This window comes from Ovis canadensis, chromosome 7 (genome assembly GCF_042477335.2).
Source record: "Ovis canadensis isolate MfBH-ARS-UI-01 breed Bighorn chromosome 7, ARS-UI_OviCan_v2, whole genome shotgun sequence".
Classification (NCBI taxonomy): Eukaryota; Metazoa; Chordata; class Mammalia; order Artiodactyla; family Bovidae; genus Ovis; species Ovis canadensis.
In genome coordinates this window covers 111,955,295-111,972,717 of record NC_091251.1, presented here as the reverse complement: position 1 = coordinate 111,972,717, position 17,423 = coordinate 111,955,295, and the positions used below count along the sequence as shown (strand labels likewise).

Below are 17,423 nucleotides of genomic sequence, written 5' to 3'. Positions count from 1 at the left end.
TTCTAATACAGTTGCACAGATATTTATTCCTAAACAATTCATTATCTTGGTTTGCATGTTTTAAAATGTTTCATACATAGTATCACAGTATGTGTAACCATGACCTTGATGTTTCTCACTCCACATCAACGTTTGGAGATTCATCCGTAATGACGCCTATTATCAATAAGCTGTCATGTCTCACTCATTGTCATTGCCACACATGGCCCCACTGAAAGGCACTTCTTCACGGCGTCTGTCTGTCTGTGAGCGGCTGGGCCCTGGGTTTGCTCTCAGCGGCTCATTGCCGTTCTTTGTGCCGTAGGTGTCTTTCTGTGTTTCCGCCTATATTGAGGCGCAGGGGTCTCTCCAACGCAGTGTCTTACAGGCTCCTCTACCTTCTTGCATCAGAGACAATGGGAGTCTCTGCAAAAGCGCATTTCAGTGAACAGGCAGGTCGCTTTTGGTTGAAGGCAGACAGCCTGCCTGCCCAAGGGACTTTGGGGCTCAATCTTGCCACACCTGCCAACCATCTGTGGCAGAGTTTGGGGAAGCTGTCTTCTGGAGCAGGAGTCTTTGCAGTTCCCTAAAAGGATTCTTTAAAACTGTGCATTTCCTTGCGCATTTTTAAATTGATGCTAAAACTTGTCAAAGTAAGTTTAATGGTTGCAAAGCATATACTTTCCAGTGTGTTGCAAACATTGACATTTAAAAATAAAACTGTTATGTCGCTCTTAAATGTATTTATTGAGTACATACCACAGTGATTTGACACTCATCATTTTCCTTTCAAAACTGTGTGAACAAAAAAAAGAAAAGAAAAAAATATGTGAGCGAGCATTTAAAATCATGTGAAAATGTTCTTTGCATCTGGAATTTTACATCCTTCCCTTCTGAACTTGCATTTCAATTTTTCTTCCCCCACTAAGGTTCTGCCTTCAGTTCAGTTCAGTTCAGTCCCTCGGTCGTGTCCAGCTCTTTGTGACGCCAGGGACTGCAGCACATCAGGCTTCCCTGTCCTTCACCAACTCCCAGAGCCTACTCAGACTCATGTCCATGGAGTCAGTGATGCCATTCAGCCACCTCCTGAGGGAGTTTCTTCCTAATGGAATATTTTTTTCATCTTTTTGGCTTTCACTGCTAGTACTGTTAAGTCAGGCTTATTAAGATACAGTTTAGAGATCATAGACTTGTCCGTTAACAGATGTATTATGGTCTCATGGGTTTTGATAAATATATACAGTTGTGAAACCAGCCCCATAATCAACATATCAAATGCTTCTATCCTTTCCGTCCCTCCCTGTACCCCCAGTCTCTGGTACCTCTGATTATCATTGCTATTGTCCCTATGTTACTGCCTCTCCAGAACGCCATGTAAGTGGAATCACGCAATTCGGAACCTTCTGCGTTGGGGCTTCTTTCCCTCAATGTAAAGCATGTGAAGCTCATCCATGTCGTTGCGCAGACCAGGTTAAATCACCGGTCACACCCTGCTGTTCGGAGGCCCCAGCTTATCTGCTCATGGCCGTTGGTCGCTTCCAGTTGGAGTGACTCTGAATGTTGCTGCTGCGTAGGCGTTTGTGTTCAGGTTTTATTCGGATATTTACCCCCATTTCTTTTGAGTTAATAAGTGTGATTTCTGAGCCACATGAGAGGTGTATGTTTGATTTTATAAAGAACCTGGGAAGCTTTTTCTGAACTCACTTTATTCTTTTTCATTCCCAGAGAATGAGACCCCAGTTGCTGTCCATTGCTACTAGCACTCAGCATTATTAATTTTTTGTTTTGTTTTTATCTGTAGCCGTTTCTAATAGGTGTATAAGGGTATCTCATTGTGCTTTTAATTCGTGCTTCCCTAATGACTGATGACTCAAACACTGGTTTCTTGTTCCGTTTGCCATCCGTACCTTCATAATGCAGGATTTGTTCACATCTTTGCCTGTATTTTAATGTTCTTTTTAAACTCCTGAGTTGTAGGAGATTTCTGCGTATTCCAGATGCACGTCCCAGCCTGTGACTTTCATTTTCTTTTAAAGACAGAAGTTCTTTATTTTGATGAGATCCAGTTTGTCATATTTTTAGGATCCATGCTTTTCCGGGTCTCACTCTTTGCCTAACACAAGCGTGACGGTTAGTTGTAAGTGTGGCCCTGGCTAGACTGTGGCGTCCAGGTTTTCATCAGACCCCAGTCTAGCTGTTGCTGTGAAGATATTTTTAAGATGTGATTAATGTTTAATTAATTTACCTGGGGCTTCTCTGGTGGCTCAGCAGTAAAGAACCCACTTGCATATAGGAGAGGTATTTGATCCATGGGTCAGGAGGACCCCCTGGAGAAGGAATGGCACCCACTCCAGTGTTCTTGCTGGGAAATCCCGTGGACAGAGGAGCCTGGCGGGCTGCAGTCTATGGGGCTGCAAAAGAGCTGGGCATGACTTAGCAACTAAGCAACATAGTTAAATGGTAGACTTTGAGTAAAGTAAATTACCCTTCCTAATGTGGGTGGGCCTCATCTAACCAGTTAATGTCTATACGAAAAGACTGAGACTTCTTGAGTAAGGAGGAATTCTGCCTCTAGACTGGATTCAGACTTGAGAGACTGTAATTCCAACTCTTCCCTGACTCTCTGTTATTTTCCCTTGACCTTTATATTTGTCTATCTTTGTGCCAATACCACACTCTCTTAATTATATGATTTTATCTTGAGAGTCCCTTGGGCTGCAAAGAGATCCAACCAGTCCATTCTGAAGGAGATCAGTCCTGCGTGTTCTTTGGAAGGAATGATGCTAAAACTGAAACTCCAGTACTCTGGCCACCTCATGCAAAGAGCTGACTCATTGGAAAAGACTCTGATGCTGGGAGGGATTGGGGGCAGGAGGAGAAGGGGACGACAGGGGATGAGATGGTTGGATGGCATCACGGACTCGATGGTCATGAGTTTGGGTGAACTCTGGGAGCTGGTGATGGACAGGGAGGCCTGGCCTGCTGCGATTCACGGGGTTGCAAAGAGTCGGACACGACTGAGCGACTGAACTGAACTGAACTGATAAGTCCCGATATCTAGTATGTGTAAGTCCTAGAGCCTTAGGATTTCTTCAAAATTGTCTTGACTGTCCTAAACTCGGTGCAGTGCCTTATAAAATTTCAAGCTCACATTCTTAACCACCATATTACTGCTCCATAAGTTTTATTAGCTTTCATTTTAATGACATAGTCAAGAGAACCAAGCCAACTGACCCCCAAGCCTATATTCTTGATAACTGCACTTACTGCCTCTCAGTAGGCCAGAGTTTACAGACAGGCATCACTGGTGCCTTTTTATCACTTGTTTTCATTTTTATGTTTTTATCAGTTTTTAAACATTTTCCACTTTATTATTTTGTTTCCACTATTAATTTTCAACTTATTATAAACCACCTTCAGTAGAAAAACTGGAAGTGAATTCTCAGTTTAGGATCAGTTTGAAATATGGAAGGACTCTTTGACTGAGATGTCAGTTAATGTGAGCCCTTTCATCTGACTGTGCAGGCTGATACTCCAGAGAAGGGAGCCATACACATAGATATTCAGAAGGGCACACTTGCAGAGCTTAGGTTAAAGAGAACTAGAGCGTGTTAATAGGCCAGATGTGAAAGAGGGTGTACTAACATTAACGTGTACACCCAAACGTCTCTCTGACATATCTGGTAGAGCAGCTTTGTTCTAGAGAGTTTATCCATAATGAATCTTGCTTAAACTTACTCTGTAACACCCCTGTATTATAATAGGAGGATCCTCACTTCTTTCTTTTTATAATTAGAAAAAGCAAGACCTTAGAAGGTTATGTTCAGAGTCAGTCAAGCTGAATATTAGGTAATCCTATGTCATAAACGCATTCACCCCATGCTTAGAAATCATTGTCTCCAGGAATAATAGGAACAGGAGTCTGTATGAGCCTGGCAGTACACGGCAGCCTACAGGCGAGCTTGGTTCGGCAAAGGCAAAGTGTGCGCCGAGTGCTCTCCGACGTGTTTGTTCAGGCGTGTGTGTAAAAGAGAACCATGGATGCCTGTAAGAAAGTGATATGTGTTTGATTTTTGTTTTGTTTCTTGGTTTTCTGGGGGAATAAATTAAATGCAGTGTAGTTCATTGAAAAATACAACAAATATAAGTTGGGTAAGTGGAGTGGTTTCATAGAATTATACCGTAATCAGCATTATAATTGCTAAAGTATCAGTAAGACGAGGAAGAGGGCAGAACAGGTGCTATGGTCCTGTAAAAACCAATGCCAGCATCTGGAACAGAAAAAGTGATTAAAGGAAAAAAAGCGGGAAAGGTCCTAAACTTCATAAAAGAAGAGCTATGTTTCTAACGTCTTTAAATACAAAAGAAAGAAGAAGACAGAGGAGACTACAGAGAAACAATCGTAAAATACGAGCCTGCCCACCAGAGCTCAGCAAAAACAACGGAAAACAGCAGAACGCGGGCCTAAATACTGGAAACAGTAGCGGCTGAGTCCTGATCAAAGGACAGGAAGATGGGGGAACGTATTTTGGCAAAAAGAAAGTCAAAAGGAAGCAGAAACTACAGTTTAGGTCAATTCCAATGAGGTCAAGGAATAGAGGAAAATGAAGCCAAGCGGGCCATGTTCTCAGATGGTGAATGTATACCCTAATGTCATGCACATTGCTTAGCAACAAGCAATTTTAAAAAAAAATGAAAGAGGAAGTACAAAAAGCAATTAAAGAGACATATGCCTTGTAAAGTAATCAGGTACAAGGTGAAAAGGAGACAAGCCAAGATGAAAAGTGAATTTAGACCTTAAAGAACATTAAAATAAATAACATTCACATTTGTTAATTGTCTCTTAGGTCAGTTTTAAAAAACAGACACTGGTTTGTAATAACCATTAAATAAAATAATTGTCCAAAGTAGACCTATTGATTGCTATCAAAAATGTTCTCCATACTCTTTGTGTAAAACATTGAAAATAGATTTAGATATTCATATGGTTTAATATTTTAAGAAAGTGTATTTTAATTCAGTATGATAAAAACAAATCTGTGAAAATGATTACGTAAAAATATGATTTAAGAAGGCATTTGGCAATAATTTCCATCTTTCATTTTCTTATTTTGGATATAAGTTGTTGCTTTGTACATATTTAATACTTTATTTAAAATGTTTAGGATAGCAGGTAGCATCCAACATGTTTGTAAAGTTCAAAAGCACCTTTATGTAAATAATAGCTTCTAAAGGCCAGTAGACGCATTTCAAAATAAGCAAATAAATCGATTCCACCCATACTCAACAGTGAAAATAGAACGCATTTCAATATATAAATTTAGATTTGACCTTGTAAACACTGAAAGCATTATAAACCTCAAATACCACAGTTACCATAGAATTCATCTGGTGAAACACCACTGTCTCAAAATATTCTTCAGAGTCTGTCTGAACTGCAAACTAGAATTTTCCTTCTCTCTTTTGAGAGTCTCAAGTTGTCTTCCTCTGACCTGTGTAGGCTGAGTGCCAAAGAATCAGTGCTTTTGAGCTGTGGTGTTGGAGAAGACTCTTGAGAGTCCCTTGGACTGCAAGGAGATCCAACCAGTCCATCCTAAAGGAAATCAGCCCTGGGTGTTCATTGGAGGGACTGATGTTGAAGCTGAAACTCCAGTACTTTGGCCACCTGATGCAGAGTTGACTCATTTGAAAAGACCCTGATGCTGGGAAAGATTGAGGGCAAGAGGAAAAGGGGACGACAGAGGATGAGATGGCTGGCTAGCATCACAGACTCAGTGGACATGAGTCTGAGCAGACTCTGGGAGATGGTGACGGGCAGGAGCCTGGCGTGCTGCAGTCCACGGGGTCACAGAGAAGGACAACTGAGCAGTTAAGCAACAAGGTGGTGAGTGATCAGCATCGCCGCAGTGGGATCAACATTTCCAACAGTCTTAGAGAGAAGGCACGGACTTCATTACAAATGCAGAAACAATTGAACAAAAAACGGTAACGATCAGTCTCTTTATTACTGAGTTTGGGACCTAAATGTCATTACTCATGATACAGTGTAGCAACTTTCCGTGAATTAGAATTTTCCCTGCTCACTGTTTTGGGAATGATCAGCTGAAGTGCACAGTTGGCTCTCGAAATAGTTACTCAGTGACTTACTATATGAAGGGTGCCTTTTGAGTCTCTGATAGCTCAGTTGGTAAAGAATCCGCCTGCAATGAACAAGATCCTGGTTGGATTCCTGGGTCAGGAAGATCCCCTGGAGGAGGGAAAGGCTACCCACTCGAGTCTCTGCGAAACTCTGCAGTGCCTGCCGATTTTGTGTGTGTATATATATTTGTTGTTTGTCTGTTGTGCTTTTTGTTTGTTTTCAGCCATGTGGCCCAGGATGCAGGATCTTAATTCACCGACAAGGAGTCAAACCCGTGCCCCGTGCAGGGAAAGCACAGACCCCGAACCCCTGGGCCTCCAGGAATCCCTCTCATCGCACAATTAGATTGCCTCGGTTCAGTCAGTCCAGTCGCTCAGGCGTGCCCGACTCTCTGTGACCCCATGGACCGCAGCATGCCAGGCCTCCCTGTCCATCGCCAACTCCCAGAGTTTACCCAAATTCAAGTCCATTGAGTCAGTGATGCCATCCAACCATCTCATCCTTGGTCGTCCCCTTCTCCTCCTGCCCCCAATCCCTCCCAGCATCAGAGTCTTTTCCAATGAGTCAACTCTTCACATGAGGTGGCCAGAGTACTGGAGTTTCAGCTTTGGCATCATTCCCTCCAAAGAAATCCCAGGGCTGATCTCCTTCAGAATGGACTGGTTGGATCTCCTTGCAGTCCAAGAGACTCTCAAGAGTCTTCTCCAACACCACAGGTCAAAAGCATCAATTCTTTGGCGCTCAGCCTTCTTCACAGTCCAACTCTCACATCCATACATGACTAGTGGAAAAACCATAGCCTTGACTAGACCTTCGTTGGCAAAGTAATGTCTCTGCTTTTGAATATGCTATCTAGGTTGGTCATGGCTTTCCTTCCAAGGAGTAAGTCTCTTTTAATTTCATGGCTGCAATCACCATCTGCAGTGATTTTGGAGCCCCAAAAAATTAAGTCTGGCACTGTTTCCACTGTTTCCCTGTCTATTTGCCATGAAGTGATGGGACTGGATACCGTGATCTTAGTTTTCTGAATGTTGAGCTTTCAGCCAGCTTTTTCACTCTCCTCTTTCACTTTCATCAAGAGGCTCTTTGGCTCCTCTTCACTTTCTGCCATAAGGGTGGTCGTCTGTGTGCCTGAGGTTGGTGTTTCCCCTGGCCGTGTTGATTGCAGGTTGAGCTCCTTCCAGCACATCTGGCCCGGCATGCCGCATGATGCACTCTGCATATAGGTTAAATAAGCCTGCCTGCCTGCCAAGTCGCTTCAGTCGTGTCCGACTCTTTGTGACCCCATGGACTGTAGCCTGCCAGGGGTTCTCCAGGCAAGAATACTAGAATGGGTTGCCGCTTCCTCCTCCAAGGTGAATAAGCCGGGGGACAGCCCACAGCCTGACGGCCTCCTTTCCTGGTTTTGTATCAGTCAGTTCCATTCTGGTACTAACTGTTGCTTCCTGACCTGCACAGAGGTTTCTCAGGAGGCGGGTGAGGTGGTCTGGTTATCCCTACCTCCCTTTGTTTTACTAGCTTTCACTCATCTCAGACTCCATGTAGTTAACACATTCCGCAGGATGGTTTAGCTTCCGGGTGACCAGGAGGAAATGCAACAAATAGCAAGAGGACAAACGAGAGAAAACTGTTAACATATGAAAAAGCCTCTCATTCATGTGAATGTAACGGGGGGAAAACGTGTTAAATGTAAGTAAATATGTAATATGTGCGATGTAAGACTTTTCTCATCCTGCGGAGCCCCTAAAACTTTCTCAGAGGACAGGGAGGACATATACGTCTTCCTCAACACCTTGGGACCCAGCTCATCAACTTGGTCAGTTCCTAAAGCCTTCCTGAGTCGGGAGCCGCGTCCACAGGCCTGTCAGGAAGCCCCGGCTCCAGCAGCCTCTGGTCTTTGGCCCTAGGCACACAGTGACGGGACGGCTTTCCCCGGCCTTTCTGAAAAATACGTGCAGATTGCAAGAGATGCAGTACAGGTTGTGGGCCGTCAGCACGTTAGCGGTGGCGCTGGGAGGTCTGATGGGAGTCAGGAGGCAGAGGTGTGAATTGCAGGATAATATCAAGGGGAGGTCAGTCTGTTAGTGATTCAGGGAATGTGATGGACTTAAAGAAAAGGCATAAATTTCGGGGTAATATAAAGCAGAGGTCAGTACATTAGTAACACGAGGAAACTGGCAGGTTTGGGAAGAAAAGGTGCAAACCGCAGGATAATGTGAAGTGGAGACTTTGCTGTACAGGTGAGCTGCTTGTCCAGGAAGCGTGCTGGCCTCTCGTTCCGTCTCGCAGCAGGTCTTCCTGTCTTTTAGGATTGTTAATTACACTCTAAGTGAATATTGCAGAGAAAAATCATTATGCTTGTTTAGTACAGAAAAAACGGAGTCAGAAAGACTCCCTCAAAGCCTCCGAACGTATGAACCTGTAAAGCACGTACTTGTCAGCGCTGATAATTGCGCATCTCCGGGGGGGGACACTTTCCTGCACGTTGTCACGCATTCTCCCACAAGGCTCTGTCACTTCTGGGTTCAAGATGGAATTTAAAACAATCATGCTGTTTAAAACATTTTAAATAAAAATTAAAAAAAAACATTTTAAATAGCATTTTTAATTGATGTATGACAGGTAATGATAGACCACGGGCACTCCCGGACCTCTCTTGTTTCTGCACATCTTATGAGTAAGGCACTTGGCTGCCTTTTGTGCCACCGTCCCTTTTCAAGAATGGTTAGCAAGCATCCTTAGAGGATGGAGTTAGTGTTTCTTTCCAGAACAAAAGGCAGGCATGCTTACCAGCCATCCTAAAGGGCCCGGGCTCTGCAGGCTGAAGGCCCCTCCTCGGGGATGTGGCTCTTTACGTGCATAGCCCATCCACATCACATCCCCCTGCAGCATCCGGAGGCTTGGAAGCCGACACGAAGGCACGATGCTCGCGCTGCTCGCTGCGCTGTAGGTTATGACGTCCTTCATCTCTGCGCCGGGAGACCTGGACCTTCTGCAGCATCCGTGAGACCGATGGGCTACTTTGGTAGCTTGCAGTGAGACTGAACTCTCAGATCCTTCACAGTTCTTAAGGGTTTCATCAGTGAGGATGGGATGCTCACAGTGACACGGCTTTCTGGAAAAATGATTAGGAAATCACGGTTCCTAACAGAAGTTGAAGCAAGTCTGCAGGACTTGGTTGCGGATATGCTGACCAAGTTATACAGTCACCCAGGCAGTTGGCCGGTCTCTGCTTTGGTCCTTATTGATGAAGAGCTGTTAGGGAGGTAGTTGCAGTGAATTCACAGATAGCTGTCCAGAGCCGTCTGGGTTGCACTTCCTCTTCTTCGGGAGGAGGGCTACCCCACCAATACGGCGGGCAGCCTCAAGTCCCCATAATACAAGCTAGAAATGACAAGTACACCGGTCCCTATTGAGTGGGCAGGAAGTTCTACCCCATTTCAGATAACAGCTGTGTAGACAGACACCTATTCTGAGAATGAAGGAAATTTTGTGACCACGGCAGGCAGGTGCCAGGAGAGTCCTCAGGGCTTTGGCCGAGTCTCCAGGGAAATGAAGGCACATGATGCCTGCTGAGGAAGAAAGACAAGAGCTGAGCCGTCCTAGGCTGTATGGCGCCCACTTCAGATCCATTTGGAGGGAGAGGTCTCCAAGCTTTTGCAGTGTTTATGAACTGTGGTGTTGGAGAAGACTCTTGAGAGTCCCTTGGACTGCAGGGAGATCCAACCAGTCCATTCTAAAGAAGATCAGCCCTGGGTGTTCTTTGGAAGGAATGATGCTAAAGCTGAAACTCCAGTACTTTGGCCACCTCATGCAAAGGGTTGACTCATTGGAAAAGACTCTGATGCTGGGAGGGATTGGAGGCAGGAGGAAAAGGGGACGACAGAGGATGAGATGGCTGGATGGCATCACCGACTCAATGGACATGAGTTTGAGTGAACTCCGGGAGTTGGTGATGGACAGGGAGGCCTGGCGTGCTGCAATTCATGGGGTCGCAAAGAGTCGGACGTGACTGAGCGACTGAACTGAACTGAACTGATGTAAACTAAACAATATTCTCTTGAAGGTCCATCTTGGCAAAAGAAAAAGTTGGAACAAGGGGATGGTACATTTGACGTTTAAGAGAGCAGTCACTTCTGAAGGCAAGCACAGGGCTGAGGTCAGGAAGGGAGATGAGGCAGCTACAGTGATATTGGCGGTTTTCTAGTTCTTGGGTGGGAGTGGGCTCGTAGGTTTCGGTTTCATTATCAAGCTTCATGAGGTAGCTGTTTGTGAACATTTATTCACTCTTTCGTGTGTATCAACTATTACATAATAAATTTTTATGACCAGGTTAGGGAAGTTTAGTTTGTAACTAATACTGTTGGATTGCTGTGAATGGCGTAGCAGCTATTAGATTCCTATGTGGATTTCAGTAGAGTACAGGTTAGTGTCTTTCCTTGAGAGTGCTACCTCATCGAATGGGAAAATGGGACCTTGCCCAGCTTTGTGCAGGAAATACTGGAGAGGCTCCGTGTTTGACCTTCTTAGATAATCAGGATATCATGACATTTTTGCAACTGAAGTGCTCTCATATTTGCCTAAGCTAAGATCAGTTAAGAGTTATTTCCAGATTCTGTTCTTTTTCATTGCTCCTAAAAGCAGGCTGTAAATGTTTTATGTATTTATGGTGCTAAGGGGGCTTTATCCAGGCATTTGGGAAATTTAGGAAAACATTCTAGGTACTCTACACACTTCTCTGTCCCAGGAGAATGGAGAAGTCTTATTACCCTTCCTAACTCTGCCTTCTATCTAGGGGAGAGAGAGAGAGAGAGAGAGGAGAGGGCAGGCACCCTCGAAGTCTTTCTCAGGCAGTGAAACTCTAAGGAGAAGTCTGTCCTTTTTTATCCCCCAAGAATGGCCGCTGCTCCTTGCTGACAGCTGAGCCCCGCAGGAGGCTGCTGGGAGCTCTCCAGCCCCTCCTGGTGTGGGAGGACAGCAGCTCCTGGCTCTAGCTGACCTGGAGAGTCAAGACAGTAGGCTCTTTGCGAGGTCACCCCTAGGGTGCTGTCGTCATCGCACCGCTGAGCGTCTTCACCGCCACTGGAGGCTCAGCGCCTTCACTCTCTGTCGCGTGCACTGTTCCCAGCACGCCCAGTGTGGCTGCTCTCATCACCTCCGTTTCGTATTTTCTGTTTGTTTGTTTGCTTGTTTGGCTGCACTGGGCCTTGGGAGTCCCCTGGGCGGCAAGGAGATCAAGCCAGTCCATCCTAAAGGAAATCAACCCTGAATATTCATTGGAAGGACTGATGCTGAAGCTGAAGCTCCAGTACTTTGGCCACCTGATGCAAAGAGCCAACTCACTGGAAAAGACCCTGATGCTTGGAAAGATTGAGGGCAGGAGGAGAAGGGGCTGACAGAGGCTGAGATGGTCGGATGGTATCACTGACTCAATGGACTTGAATTTGAGCAAACTCTGGGAGACAGTGAAGGAGAGGGAAGCCTGGCGTGCTGCAGTCCGTGGAGTCGCTCTAGCCAGAAGGCGAGGTCTGTTCTGCAGATCCTACAGCTTGTGCTTTTAGCCATGCGACAGCTTAATTGTAACAGTGACGTGGGAGCATAAGGAACTCTCTTCCATCGTGAGCATCAGAAGCTGTGTAGGGGGACAGGTGGCTGAGCTCTGTGACCTCCAGGCAGGCTGGGATCCTGTTACCCCTGTTTCTAGAGACTTTGATACTTTTCCTTCTTGTCAGAACCGTGTTTTGATCTGCGTGCTTAATATTGTTGCATAAGCTGGAGTTAACTTTTCTAAAGTACAAAGAGGAGGGACGAGCACCTTGGAGAAGTTTCTATCTTGCTGCACGTGGTGGCATTTCTCGCACGCGCACGCTTTTGTTTCTCGGAGAAAGCAGGCAGGGTGCGGACTGCGCTTCTGTCTCTAGTTTTCTCGTGGAAGCTACGCATGCCACTTTCCTCCTGATCTATAACTGGTCCCTAGGAGGGAAGTGAATTACTTGACTCAAAACCAGGCTTCAGAGGCAGAGTTTGAAGTGTCTTTCTTTATCCTGAACTTGCAGATTTGTCTTTAGTCGGCTGCTGAAAAAATAAACAAACAAACACTTTAATCTGACTTACAGAGCACCTAAAACAAGGAAGGCAGCAGAAGAGAAGCAGGAGGAGCCTCCCCGGGGGATGCCCCGGCCGGCAGCATCTGGAAGGCAGGTGCTGGTGCTTGAGACGGGGGAGAGCCCCAGGGCAGTGTCTGCAGGAGAGCGTTTGGCAGAAGGTCCGCGCCTCGGCTCTGTGGGGACTTGTCTCCACCTGTACTTGTTGTCTAGTCACTAAGTCATGTCCACCTCTTTGCGACCTCGTGGACTGTAGCCTGCAGGCTCCTCTGTTGACATGTGCTTATCCGTTCCTTATTTTGGTGGGAAAGACCGTGAGTGTTAGTTGCTCAGTTGTGTCTGACTCTTTGCGACCCTGTGGACTATAGCCCGCCAGGCTCCTCTGTCCGTGGGATTCTCCAGGCAAGAATCCTGGAGTGGGTTGCCATGTCCTATAGCACAGCCACCAGAAAGCCACCCAGGGAATCTCTCTAGAAGGAAAGGAAGGTTCAAGACCACAGGTGGGGGGTGCCCTTCATTTATGAGCTTCATGTAAGCCACTGTGCTTAGACAAGCCGGTGAGAGGTTCTGGGCTTCCCGCTACGGTCCTGGGACCCTCCTCAACCAGTTACGAGGCCCAAGACTACCTGCTCATCCAGGGACCTGTTGTTGCAGGTGAGGCGCTGGCACCCTGCTGCTCGGCCAAGCTCACCCGTGGGAGTGGGTGGGGTCTTCTCCTCCCAAGTCACGGGGATCCTTGACAACAGCCATGGGGACTGTCTGGGGTTTCTAGGGAAGCTAAGCAGTGCCAGCAGCATAGGCATATTTATGTCCTAAACCTTACACCTCCTCACAGAACCTTACGGAGACGTGGGCATCAGTGAGAGAGTGGGAGTGCGTTACTTTCAGAGGCGACGGTGAGGCCGTCTGAGAGTCCCTGAAGCCCGTGTCCCCACACCAGCCTTCCCCTGACACGCTCGGGCGGCCACCGGTCTGCTCATAGCTCTCAAGGTACCTGTGGTGTTTGTCTCTGACACTCCTGTGCCGTTGGAGAGCCTGATTTTTTAAAATATATATTTATTTATTATTTATTTGGCTGGACCAGGTCTTCCTTGGGACATGAGGGATCTTCGCTCTTCATTGCAGCACTCACGGTCTTTGGTTGAGGCAGGCAGACTCTTAGTTGCCGTGTGTGGGGTCTAGTTAGTTCCATGATTAGGCGTTGAACCCCGGCCCCCTGCATCAGGAGCACAGAGGCTTAGCTCCTGGACCACCTGGAGAGCCCCAGATGTGAGTTTAAGTAGGCTAAGTGTGGGGGTGTGGCAGGTGGAATTCAAAAAAGGTGTAGATCCTATTTGTTTAGGACAGTTATGCATTATTTAAAACTTATTTAAAACATGTTGAACAGTGTTCCTCATTGACGTATTAGAATGACTGTATCAACAGGAGTTTTGTAGAGGGGAATGGCAAACAAGGGTTAATGGCAGTGAGAAGCTTCGTGATCTTTTGTTCTCTGTGTATTTAATCTAAGTTTAAAGAGTTTATTATCGTTATTATTTACTTGTTTACTCTCTGGTTGCCATGCGTGGGCTTCTCACAAGCGGCTTCTCTCGTGAAGCGCGGGCCCCGTGCGCGGGCTCACTGATCGGGGCATGTGGACTTCGTTGCTCTGCAGCAGATGAGATCTTAGTTCCCTGACCAAGTCATGCCCCCTGCATTGGCAGGCAGATTCTTACCCACTAGACCACCAGGGAAGTCCTCAGTTCAGTCCCTCAGTCGTGTCTGACTCTTTGTGACACCAGGCCTCCCTGTCCATCACCATCTCCCGGAGTTTACTCAAACTCATGTCCATTGAGTCAGTGATGCCATCCAGCCATCTCATCCTCTGTCGTCCCCTTCTCCTCCCACCTTCAATCTTTCCCAGCATCAGGGCCTTTTCAAATGAGTCAGTTTCACATCAGGTGGCCAAAGGATTGGTTTCAGCTTCTGCATCAGTCCTTCCAATGAATATTCAGGACTGATTTCCTTTAGGATGGACTGGTTTGATCTCCTTGAAGTCCAAGGGATTAGGGAAGTCCTAAAGAGATTTTAAAATTCACAATAAATGAATGTCCATTTTTAAAAAACAGGAATGGTTTTATTTCTTACAATTTTTATTGTCTAAATCATACGCTATATTGAATTCTTCAGAAATCTTGGCAAATAAGGCAAAATATATTACACTAGAAAATTTTAACCCCAGGTTCTTTCTTCAAAATGTTAACCAACTGCATTTTGTTAGTATTCACGTTCAGTGGTGACTATGAGAACAAGCATTGGAGGCCACATCGACCGACATGCCTCCTGCGCAGGGTGCTCCTAGCTGCCGGGGACACAGAGGTATAGAAGGCGATCTTCCTGTCCTCAGAGACCAGCGCATGATCTATGTGGAGAAAAAGACAAGGACGTGGAGCATGAATAGGAGCAAATTATTTACTGCCTGTTTCCACTAAGTCTAAGTGTTAGTCGCTCAGTTGTGTCTTAACTCTTTGTGACCCCGTGGACTTGTCTGTCCATGGGATTCTCCAGGCAAGAATACTGGAGTGGGTTGCCATTTCCTTCTCCAGGGGATTTTTCCCTACCCAGGAAAACACAAGCTGGAATCAAGATTGCTGGGAGAAATATCAATCACCTCAGATATGCGGATGACACCACCCTTATGGCAGAAAGTGAAGAGGAACTAAAAAGCCTCTTGATGAAAGTGAAAGTGGAGAGTGAAAAAGTTGGCCTAAAGCTCAACATTCAGAAAACGAAGATCATGGCATCCGGTCCCATCACTTCATGGGAAATAGATGGGAAAACAGTGGAAACAGTGTCAGACTTTATTTTTGGGGGCTCCAAAATCACTGCAGATGGTGACTGCAGCCATGAAATTAAAAGACGCTTACTCCTTGGAAGAAAAGTTACGACCAACCTAGATAGCATATTCAAAAGCAGAGATATTACTTTGCCAACTAAGGTCCGTCTAGTCAAGGCTATGGTTTTTCCAGTGGTCATGTATGGATGTGAGAGTTGGACTGTGAAGAAAGCTGAGCGCTGAAGAACTGATGCTTTTGAACTGTGGTGTTGGAGAAGACTCTTGAGAGTCCCTTGGACTGCAAGGAGATCCAACCAGTCCATCCTAAAGGGGATCAGCCCTGGGATTTCTTTGGAAGGAATGATGCTAAAGCTGAAACTCTAGTACTTTGACCACCTCATGAGAAGAGTTGACTCATTGGAAAGGACTCTGATGCTGGGAGGGATTGGAAGCAGGAGGAGAAGGGGACAACTGAGGATGAAATGGCTGGATGGCATCACAGACTTGATGGACGTGAGTCTGAGTGAACTCTGGGAGTTGGTGATGGACAGGGAGGCCTGTCGTGCTGTGATTCATGGGGTCACAAGGAGTCGGACACGACTGAGCGGCTGAACTGAACTGAACTGCCACGTTGCAGACAGATTCTTTGCCGTCTGAGTCTCCAGGGAAGCCCCCCAGTTCCACTAGGTGAGATGAAATAAGCAGTTCAGAAAAGGGAGCAATTCTTCAGGGAGGGGTGGTCCTGCAGAGGATGAGAGAGGCTCTGACCCTGTGAGGAAGGGGAGGACCTCACAGGTTGCCAAGTAAGTTTGCTTTTGCAGTTGCATCTTATTCCATTTCCCCCGAAGTTATTATTAGAGGATACTGTTTGATTCCAAGATTTGCTTTGGTATATTACAGTTCCCTGTGGACTTGCTGGGATGCTGGGAAAGATTGAAGGCAAAAAGAGAAGAGGATGACAGAAGATGAGAAGGTTAGATAGCATCACCAACTCAGCGGCGATGAATCTGAGCAAACTCCGGGAGACAGTGAAGGCAGGGGGGCTAGGACTCAGTGACTGAGCAGCGGCAGCAATAGAGTCGTTAGGACCTGGTCTCACGGATCACTTCTGTGCGTTCTCCAAGACTTCTGTAGTGGCTCTCTGTTGCTCTCTTAGAATTATTTTACAATGATGCAATTCTAAATTTCTTTTATAGTGAGGACAAAACTATTGCCAAAAGCAAACTAGAAGATATAAGCATCAACAGGTGTATTTCTCGTGACATAAAGGCAGGGACCCTTTCTTATCCGTAGGAGATAAAGACTGTTCTACCGACAGTCACTGTCTTCCAGCATCTGCTCCTCACCGTGGCCTTGACTTGACGCATTCACGCGTGAGAATTTCAGAAAACGGAATCTGACTACAAGCAAGCTGGCAGAGTTCTTCCCTGGATTTATTTGACATTAATTTGTTGGGTTAGTCTTCAATCAATAAATTAGGAGTAAACAGGAAGTTTCCGTTTAGTGTTATTTCTTCCCGTTAACCATTTCCTGTCCTTGACTCTCCATCTCTTTCCACCAAGTCTGTGAGCGCCCGTCTTTGGCCTGTGAGTTCCTTTTGGGGAGGCCTCATCAGCTCCCTGGAGCTTTGAGTAGTGCTTGATGAAAGCTTAGTGAATGAATGAAAGCAGCAGTTTACGTATGATTAGAAAGAAGACGTACGGAGGAGATTAGGTATAAATACACATGTATGATTTTAATTTTCACCTGTATTTTTTTTAAACAATCTTAAAAAAAAAGTATTGATTTGGCTACGTCCAGTCCTCATTGCGGCAGGCGGGAGGCAGTAGGCAGGCTCTTAGGCTGTGGCATCGGACTCTCTAGTTGCGGTTCTCGGGCCCCAGAGCGCAGACACAGCAGTTGCAGCGCTTGGGTGTAGCTGCTCCTCGGCACGTGAGGTCTTAGTCCCTTGACCAGGAATCGAACCCCTGCATTCAAGGTGGATTCTTAACCGCTGGACCACCGGGGAAGCCCCCTAAACAGTCCGCCCTATGAAAGGAACTTCCTGCTGAGCTTACCTAGTCAGAAGCTAATCTTGATTTGAAGGAGGCAGGATTTATGAGCCTCTCAAGGAGGCTCATGGTTTTGACCATCAGTTATTTTGTAAGGAGGGCCTGTTCTCTGTGACACATCAGCGCCCAATGAAGTGGACATTCACACTTTAGAAGACCTTTGGCTGCCTCTTCTGCATAATCAAGTTCTTCTCAGAGCAGCTTCCACACTGTAGACGCCGCCTGTGTATTTCAGACTAGTCGATGTAGCTAGAATCTGATCACCAGCTTCTCAAAGCTGTCCTTCATTGCCCAGCAGGCGGCTTCCTGTCAGAATTCATTTCCCATTTGGAAAA

The 17,423-nt window shown here is 46.1% G+C and overlaps 1 protein-coding gene across 6 annotated transcripts in view; it reads left to right on the top strand.

Moving 5' to 3' along the window:
* Positions 1-17,423, top strand: part of EFCAB11 (EF-hand calcium binding domain 11) — a 173,643-nt gene that overhangs the window by 72,425 nt on the left and 83,795 nt on the right. Inside the window, exons 6-7 of one of the 6 annotated variants that reach the window (XM_069597318.1) lie at positions 15,938-16,010; positions 16,370-16,529. The exons of 3 other annotated variants lie outside the window; for them this stretch is intronic. In XM_069597318.1, coding sequence (XP_069453419.1) covers positions 15,938-15,974 — 37 coding nt within the window. In that variant the 3' untranslated portion in view covers positions 15,975-16,010; positions 16,370-16,529. Of the gene's footprint in view, positions 1-15,937; positions 16,530-17,423 lie in introns of those variants that run through there. 2 more of the 6 variants (XM_069597317.1, XM_069597316.1) reach the window with 2 other exon arrangements.